At 30.8% G+C, this 9,606-nt stretch overlaps 1 protein-coding gene across 1 annotated transcript; it reads left to right on the top strand.

Annotated features, from left to right (window-relative positions):
• The first annotated feature begins 435 nt into the window (after window positions 1–435).
• Window positions 436–4,204, top strand: LOC129616481 (protein YIPF6). Its single transcript, XM_055532130.1, has 6 exons — window positions 436–552; window positions 635–760; window positions 814–892; window positions 944–1,109; window positions 1,171–1,328; window positions 4,062–4,204. The coding sequence occupies exons 1-6, from the start codon at window positions 535–537 to the stop codon at window positions 4,172–4,174; spliced, it is 660 nt and encodes a 219-aa protein (XP_055388105.1). The 5' UTR covers window positions 436–534; the 3' UTR covers window positions 4,175–4,204.
• The last annotated feature ends 5,402 nt before the right edge of the window (window positions 4,205–9,606 follow it).

The following is a 9,606-nucleotide window of genomic DNA, read 5'->3' as shown; positions in this document are numbered from 1 at the left end:
ATGCAAAAACATTAAGACATCTTGTACATTAAAGGAGTCTGTGTTTAATATCCAAAAACGTGATTTTATTGTGCCTATATACTTTCTAATTTTAGTTCTACGCATTATACAAGATGATTTTTAGTAAAATCAGCTATAACTTTCTAATTTTAGTTCTACGCAAAATATATTTTTAGATCTAAAAGATAATTAATTAATCAATTCATTAAAAAATTTAAAAAAAATTACATACGTTGCCGGCTAAATTTTCTGTTGGGTCGATTCAAATTTTATATGTACATGTTTTCTCAAAATCAAGTGTTCGTCATATATAATCAAATAACTTCGGGGAGACGATACATATATTTTTTCGATTATTTTAAATTTTCGATTTTTAATCAATATTGGCCGTGGGAATTGATCAAATTCAATTAATCGATCTTAGAAAGTAACCACCATAACTCTATAAACCTCAATTGTCAAATTTAGTTTGAATGTGGTTATTGATTTTTAGTGATATTGCAAAATTAAAAAATCAGAATAAAAGTATTAAATATGGAAACAAAACTCGAGGTAAGTTGCATTTACAAGAAAAGCCAAAGAAATCAATCAAGAATATTGAAAAGAAATCAATCATCATAAATTCACATTTAAGGTATCCAACCATATATCGAACTCCCATCTTCATGGAGATATGACAATAAATTCCACACGTCACAGCGAACAGCAACCAGGTGCACATAATTTCTACACTTTAGATGAACCAATAAAGGAGACAATAGTACTTATACATTATTCACTATTTTTCTTTTGTTATTTTAATCTTCTTTATAGTACCGTGATGTTAAGGCAGTGGGATTAAAATTTTATCATGTTTTGAGTCCGACAGAAAAATTTAGCATATTGAGAGATTGTATAAAAAAATATTTACTATAATACGTATAATTTTTCTTGTTTCGCGCAGGGGACCTATGGGGGCCGTTAGTTTTGTGTACGTTTATGGCTACAATATTACATGGTTCAGCTGATAATGTGCATGACAATGGTCCAGAGTTCGCTCAAATATTCCTAATTGTTTGGATAGGAGCTGCAGTAGTTACTTTGAATTCAAAACTTCTAGGTGGAAATATGTAACCCTAACAAATTCTGAATATTTTAACTAATATTAATAGCTTAAAAAATCATTTTCAGCTCATTTTTTCAGTCTGTGTGCGTGCTTGGTTATTGTTTGACACCTTTGGCAGTGGCTTTAACAATTTGTGCGGTGTTGCTTAAAGTAAATTCTTCGAAAGTCATTTTTGTTTTAAGACTCATAACAACAAGCATAGGCTTTTTTTGGGCTACATACGGTATTGACAATTAATTTAAGTCGGAAACGTTAATTGCGATGGAGTTCATAATATTTATAGTTTATCATAAGGTATTTCCTAAATTAGAACGGTTGCTGAAAATTTATGTACATATATGTACATATCAGGTGTTTTTATAGATTAACTGCGTATCAATTCTGCAAAATATTTAGTATATTTTGGGATATTTTTACTTTAATATTTGGTTTCGAATGAATTTGACAATCAAATATGGTATCAAACGAATTTACTTTTCTAATTTTTCTCAGATAACTTCATATCCAAAAAAAAAATATTCAAACCTTATTCTGAAACGAAATATTTACCATATACATATGTATGTAATAAACACGATAAGAGAAATGACATGCATTACGAAGTAGCGGAAAGATACGTTTAATGCAGATACCTATGTTGGTACCTTGCTGTCGAAAAGTTGAAAAAGGTAATCGTTAAATGTGTGTGTATATATGTATGTTTGCATATGTATGTGCAAGTAAAAAAAAAAGAAACATGTTTTGTTTTGGAATCCATTTATTGGAGCCTGAGGCCTCAAAGAAATAATAAGAAGAACAGATTTTAAAGATATTATAATCACAAAATAAGGGACAATTATTCTAATTATTTATATACCCCTTCTTCCTATGTCTGCAATTCTGATTTAGGGATTGATTATGTACATATGTATGTATGTATATGCAAAAATTATTAATTTTTTCAAAAATGAAAGTCCGAACCGCACCGTGAAGAGTTCTCAATTAAACAATTGTTTGTTTTAAGTGTTATATCCAACATAGCTGGGAAAAATTGAAGTGGGAGTGTTGCCCTTATTTATTATTTCTAAATTAATGTTTAAAATAAAATCGTATAAGCGCTCCGTTTGTTTGCATCACAATCAATGATCAAACTAGATTACTTGGCTGTGATCTCTGACACCAGGTTAACGACTTACGGCGGTGACGCAAGTCTGTCATGGGCCATAAAGTTCATGCACATAAACAGAATCCCGTCGTTTTCTTACTCCAGCTTTACTAATAATTTAGAGCAAAAAAATGGTTTAATATATCTTTTAACAAATATGCAGATTCTAGATCACGGCCGCTTCACTCATCTTCCTTTTCTGAGTGTGATGTGCAGTTGTTCGTGCTGTAAACATCTGTGGCTTGTCAATCCTCGATCTCCTGCTCTCTTGAGTTAACTAATCATCATTATGAGAGCTGTTGCGTTTCATATTCTGAAAAAATTTGGAGGCCCTGTATGGTTCGGACTTATCAATTACCTTCTGGTATCTGAGGGGGGACAAACCCCGCATTCCTTTCACAGAGTTTTTCTTCGGACGACGTTCCCTTACTGGGTTCACAAGAAGATTTAACCGGCTCATACGCAACCTTTTAGACATCCACCCGACATTAGGTCGCACAAATTACTCGTTGCCCCTAGGAAGTAACTCTTAGTTTTAGATCTCTTCTCGGCCTATCGGCATGGTTGACCTGCCAGGTACTGCATAATAGCAGCATCCGCCAACATCACTATCGAGTTCATCGATTCTACTCAACTCCTTCACCACGACAAAGTGAAGTTCCACCGAGGAAGAGGCCTTAATATTCCATTCAATCTATGAATTCGAATTTAGTGGAGTTTGTTGTAAGTACTACAAAAGTCACGTAGCGGGGTGGTCAGATAATTTTCATTGACATTAGTAAAGCTTTTGATGTTATTCCTCATCGAATTGTATGGGTGAAATTAAGAGTTATTGGATTTAATATCCGAAGTTTAAAGTGAGTTTGGTCGTACTTGTCAGATGGGTAATATCACATGTCTTTTCAATCGTCTTTGCTTTTTTAAGAGTGATTGCTTTTCGTGACACAAGTCGTTCTCACACAATAATATACTCTCACCCTTATTAATTCTCCACCATTTCCTTTTCTTTCCTCATTAAATAATGACGATTTTGCCAGGCCATCTGATATTCACATTTTGTGCGTTTAAATGTTGATAATTTTGGCTATTTCGGGCAATAAATTGTAAGATAATTGTTACGTAGCCTAAGCAATTCGTCTGACGTATATTAAAAATGTTTGTTTTTGAAAAAAAAAATTTTGGACATGTAGAAATTTTGGGAAAAATGGATAAAATTCGTGTATTCGAGACACTTGAGATTTTGTACCAGCTCCGGAACAAAAATTTTACCCATTTTCGATATTTTAACCAACAGTATGTGTATATTGTTGTCCATCTTTCTGAATTTCCCTGTATATAAACATATTTTAAAGTATGTACCTGGTCGCGGGTCGACGAACAGATTTGTCTCACAAACAGAAATTTTCTTAAATACAAGTTGGACTAAATTTCCTAGCCTAATTAAATATTTTTGTGATAGATTAACAATGTTTATGAACCAACTTGATTAGTAAAATTTGTTTATGAGCACAAATATAGCGCAGTTCTCGCTATATATCACGATATACTGTGTTTATGAAAAGGCCTAATAAATATTTTTATGCAACTGTTAAAAATATATTTGTATGTATCACGTTATCGTTTTGCAGTATTGTGTTTATGGAAATGCCTAATAATTTATAAGCCGAATAAAGTAGTTAATTCAATTTTAGTATGTATCTTCAAATTTATAAATTTAACTACCACACAATGAAGTCGTTGCAAAAAAATCGCATTGGGCGTTTCCACAAAATTATATGTTGGACATTTTGTTAATGTAAAATTATTTTTTAGCATCATTTATGTTTCTAGGCGATAGTCAGCCGCCAAATAGAAAAGTGCTCAGTGTTTACCCAATATTTCTATTTTATTTTATAATGTCCTGGTTAGTAATATCACATTCTTAAGGATTAAATATATATAAATTTAGAACTTAACTTAAAGAAGTTTTTGTTTTCAAATACATATATTTTACATTTAACTTTAGAAAATACTTTCATTTACGTATGTATATTTACAGCAAATCAAGGGCCTACGTTTCAAATTTAAAAATGATAGGTAAGCAAAAGCATAGAATGTAGGTGTTGCATTATGAATTAAAACTAGCGATGTTCTGTATTGTAAAAAACAGAGCATGTAGCGAAAAAATTGAGACTGCTTTATATACATATCATAAAAATACTTGCCAGAATTACTAAATCCCTAATTTTTACATTTTTTTAAGAAAAATGTATTCGGTTAAAAATAATTTTGATATAAGTAACCCAGCATTTACACGTACAAGTTACTTGCAAGAAAGTTGCAATACATACAAAAATTTTACTAACACATTGAAATATTTCTACTTGCTTGTTTACTTGCAGTTCAACTTGCAAGAAAATTTTGCTGCCAGTAATTTGAGCAAGTAATTTGACATATTGAGAAATTCACAAAAAAAAATTTGTTGTTTTGATTTTTTTTTTTTTTAATTTAAAATTTTTGAATTTTGTTTTGAAAAAATTAAACTTTGCAAACTGATGGTTTCTAAAATTTATAAAAAATTATATATATTGCTAGTTGTTTTCTTCTCAAAGACATTTTCAAAAATTAACTTGCTAAACGCCTACATCATAATAGCAAGTAATTTGACATTTCGAAAAACTAATTGACAATTAATATTATACAAACTTGCTTGCAAGTAACTCGCATGTGTAAATGCTGGGTAAAATATTTTTAAACATTTCTTAAAACAACAAAAAGGTAAAGGAAACGCAAAGGTGAAAACAACAAATTATTACAATTAAGCAACAAGTGTTTTGGAACCTCTTTTAGCATTTTTTTATTATAATTATTTAATTGAAATAAAATATATCTATTTTATTTGATACATAAAAGTATGTTAAAATTTTAATACTATGTGATATGTAGTAGCAGCATTTGAAAATGCTAGCTATTTAAGCCATCTTTACTAAATTTTTACAAGCTAATGTTTTTCTAAAACAAATATAACACAAAAAAAATTCAATGGTATTTTACTCGAAATGGCAAAAATGTAGATATGTTCTGACAGAAAACCCTAGAATTGGGCTTGATTCATTCTAAATCAAACTATTTTATAGATTTAGATGACTCATGCTACATTTTATTTTGCTGTATTCAACGAAGGGAAATATTAACAAAAAAGCTCACATAAAAAAAATTTACATTTAAATTAGGCCCAATATCTGCAACAAATATTAAGCAAATTTTAACTCAAAATTGTTTTTTTATATTTTGATTTCGAATGTTCCGAATATCTATGTATATTCTATATACATATGTATGTACATATATATTATCAGCTATATTATGAATTCCATTCGTGGAATTCTACGAATTGCGAAGCAAAGTATATCTACTAACAAGTAGTTCGACTCTCCGTTTACATCACACTAATGCAATCACTCACCAATATTTCTATACAAAAAATTCCCTCAGTTAAAAGAGTTAAGCAGTATACCTTCTTATTTTCATTTTTATGCACATAAGAATTTTTGGGAGAGGAAAAGAGTACGCAATAGATGTCAACCTGTTTTTTATACCCTGCACTTCGTGAAGGGTATATTAACTTTGGTATGGAGTTTGTAACTACTTGAAGGAGTCATCTGCGGTATGGACATATATATATATTCTTGCTCAGTGTAAAATTCTGCGTCGATTTAGACATGTCCGTCTGTCCGTCCGTCCGTCCGTCCGATCGCACGATAACTCAAAAACGAATAGTGCAATTGACACCAAACTTTCACAAGTTTTTTCTTTTGTGCCAAGGACGAGCCCTATTGTTATTGGACTAATTCGGACAACGGGTTCGGGTAGCTGCCATACAACTCAAAGAGTTTATTTTAAATATTTCAAAAACTAATAAAGCTATAAATATAAAATTTTGCATACATGTGTCCAATTATATTCAACACATGCTCTAAAAATTATAATGGGATAGCTGCACCGGTTCGGGTGGCTGCCATACAACTCCAACAGCAAATTTTTTATATTCGGCAAAATAATAAAGTCAGATTCATGAAACTTGGCAGTTGTATGTCGAGTTATAGGTCAGATATATTTCTGAAGTTTTGGTGGAATTGCTTTACAGGTTCGAGTAGGTCCCATACAAGTCTGAAAGCTTATTCTAAATTTTTGGAAAAATAATAAAGTCAGATTCATGAAACTTGGCAGTTGTGTGTCCGATTATAGATCAGATATATTTGTGAAGTTTTGATGGAATTGTTTGACAGGTTCAGGTACTTGCCATACAACTCCAAAAGCTAATTTTAAATATTTGGAAAAATTATAAAGTCAGATTCACGAAACTTGGCAGTCGGATGTCCAATTATAGGTCAGACATATCCGTGAAGTTTTGGTGGAATGACTTCACAGGTTCGAGTAATTGCTACACAATAACGAAAGGTGCAGGGTATAATTTAATCGGTTTATACCGACTGAAACGTTTTTACTTGTTTATAATATAATTTTGAAAGGCGACACTTTATTATTTGTTCCTATATAAAGTATAGGGAAAAATATTAAGAATTTTAAAAGCGACACAATAATTTCTGTAATTCATTCCAGTACAAGGTGGCAAAAAATGTGTATTCATATTATAAAAGCGAAGCGGAAAAAAAGTGTTTAAAAAAACTTATTATAATTTATATGAAAAATAATAAAAATAAATTTTAAAACGTATAATATTAAAAAAAAATTTAAGTAGTTGTGAAAAAAAAAATTTTTTTATAATAATGGGTGAACATTATTTGAAGTGCTTGGGATGTAATATTGTGTGTGAGGCAAAAAAGCCGACACGAAAATTTCATTTGTTGCTTTAAGATGTGGAGAGGTAAATATGTACTTTTGAAAATATTTTAAATTTTTAGTGTTAAGGATTTGTAATTAATAATTATTATTAATAAATAAATTATTTTTAAACTTTTTATTTTCATTTCAATCTTAAATTTAAAACATATTTCCTATGAATCGGTAACGATTATATTTCATAAAGTATTAATCAGTACGCATACACCTTTTTTTATACCCTGCACTTCGTGAAGGGTATATTAACTTTGGTATGGAGTTTGTAACTACTTGAAGGAGTCATCTGCGGTATGGACATATATATATATTCTTGCTCAGCGTAAAATTCTGCGTCGATTTAGACATGTCCGTCCGTCCGTCCGTCCGTCCGTCCGATCGCACGATAACTCAAAAACGAATAATGCAATCGACACCAAACTTTCACAAGTTGCTTCTTTTGTGCCAAGGACGAACCCTATTGCTATTGGACCAATTCGGACAACGGGTTCGGGTAGCTGCCATACAACTCAAAGAGTTTATTTTAATTATTTCAAAAACTAATAAAGGTACAAATATAAAAGTTTGTATACATGTGTCCAATTATATTCTACATATGCTCTAAAAATTTTAATGGGATAGCTGCACCGGTTCGGGTGGCTGCCATACAACTCCAGAAGCAAATTTTTTATATTCGGCAAAATAATAAAGTCAGATTCATGAAACTTGGCAGTTGTATGTCGAGTTATAGGTCAGATATATTTCTGAAGTTTTGGTGGAATTGCTTTACAGGTTCGAGTAGCTCCCATACAAGTCTAAAAGCTTATTCTTAATATTTGGAAAAATAATAAAGTCAGATTCATGAAACTTGGCAGTTGTGTGTCCGATTATGTATCAGATATATTTGTGAAGTTTTGATCGAATTGCTTGACAGGTTCAGGTACTTGCCATACAACTCCAAAAGCTTATTTTACATATTTGGAAAACTAATAAAGTCAGATTCATGAAACTTGAAAGTTGTGTGTCCGATTATAGATCAGATATATTTGTGAAGTTTTAGTGGAATTGCTTGACAGGTTCGGGTACTTGATATACAACTCCAAAAGCTTATTTTACATATTTGGAAAAATAATAAAGTCGGATTCATGAAACTTGGCAGTTGTATGTCGAGTTATAGGTCACATATATTTCTGAAGTTTTGGTGGAATTGCTTAACAGGTTCGAGTAGATCCCATACAAGTCTAAAAGCTAATTCTTTATATTTGGAAAAATAATAAAGTCAGATTCATGAAACTTGCCAGTTTTGTGTCCGATTATAGATCAGATATATTTGTGAAGTTTTGATGGAATTGCTTGGCAGATTCAGGTACTTACCATACAACTCCACAAGCTAATTTTAAGTATTTGGAAAAATTATAAGGTCAGATTCATGAAACTTGGCAGTCGGATGTCCAATTATAGGTCAGACATGTCCGTGAAGTTTCTATAGAATGATTTCACAGGTTCGAGTAATTGCTACACAATAACGAAAGGTGCAGGGTATAATTCAATCGGTTTATACCGACTGAAACGTTTTTACTTGTTTCTTTATAAGTTACTTTACTTCTATGTCACTACCTGATACTGTGTATGTACTCTTTTGCTTTCATACATTCGAATTTTTTACCTAAATTTTATAAAATGAAAAATAAATTTTGTTATTTAAAAATAACAAAATTTTTACCTAACTTAATTTAATTTTATTTTAGTTCAATGTTTTTGATACACTCGTTTGTTTACAATATTTTGTTTCTTTCTTGCCTACACAACTCTTATTGCCATCTATTTCTAAAGAAAATGGAATATTTTAAGAATTTGGAAGCAAGATGCAAATGAAAACTAACGGAATGGAACGAGTCGAATTACTTGTTAGTAGATATACTTTTTTGCGAACATAACTACGACGATAAAATATCGTACTTTATCCCGATAAAATAAAGCAAAACAAAAAAATAAAAAAGTGTTGACGATGGTCACGAACTGTTCTATGGTAATTTCACCATATAGTTCGATCATATAGTGACAGGACGGCCACTACGCAGACGCTCCGTTGTACTTCCCAACTCCTGGTAACGTTTTATGACATCATAGACAGTAATTTTTTTGTAACCAGTCGTCCTTATATTCTTAGCTGCCTTCATACCTGCTCTGTGTAAATTTTTAGTGTCGCTTTTTTACGCGATTCTTTTCTAGGCTAACAAAAAATAAAGTCACATTTAACAATTACTTGGGAAAAAATTGCACGACGAATGCAAATAATGAAACTAAATTGAAAAAAAAAAAACAGAATTATAACAAGAAAAATTAGTATTCCTAAAAGTACGGGAACTTTTCAGACACTCTGTATTTTTTTTGAGAGATTCAAAGATTTTAAATTCATATAAACTCATATTGTCATATGAAAAATTTAAAAATAAAGAATTCAAAGTTTGCCATGTACACGTTTTGTTTTAAATAAAATAAAATAATGCAATATTATCAGGTGATTTTTTTTTTGCAG

This window comes from Condylostylus longicornis, unplaced genomic scaffold (assembly GCF_029603195.1).
Source record: "Condylostylus longicornis isolate FDR11 unplaced genomic scaffold, ASM2960319v2 ptg000223l, whole genome shotgun sequence".
Classification (NCBI taxonomy): Eukaryota; Metazoa; Arthropoda; class Insecta; order Diptera; family Dolichopodidae; genus Condylostylus; species Condylostylus longicornis.
The sequence above is the reverse complement of the archived record's forward strand: the minus strand, read 5'-3'. Positions and strand labels throughout refer to the sequence as shown.

Bases quoted from the DNA above. Each gene is read 5' to 3' on its own strand.
- LOC129616481 (XM_055532130.1), top strand. The intron at 761-813 runs GTACTTATACAT...TCTTCTTTATAG, and splicing joins AACCAATAAAGGAGACAATA to TACCGTGATGTTAAGGCAGT. The intron at 1,329-4,061 runs GTATTGACAATT...ATTATTTTTTAG, and splicing joins CTTTTTTTGGGCTACATACG to CATCATTTATGTTTCTAGGC.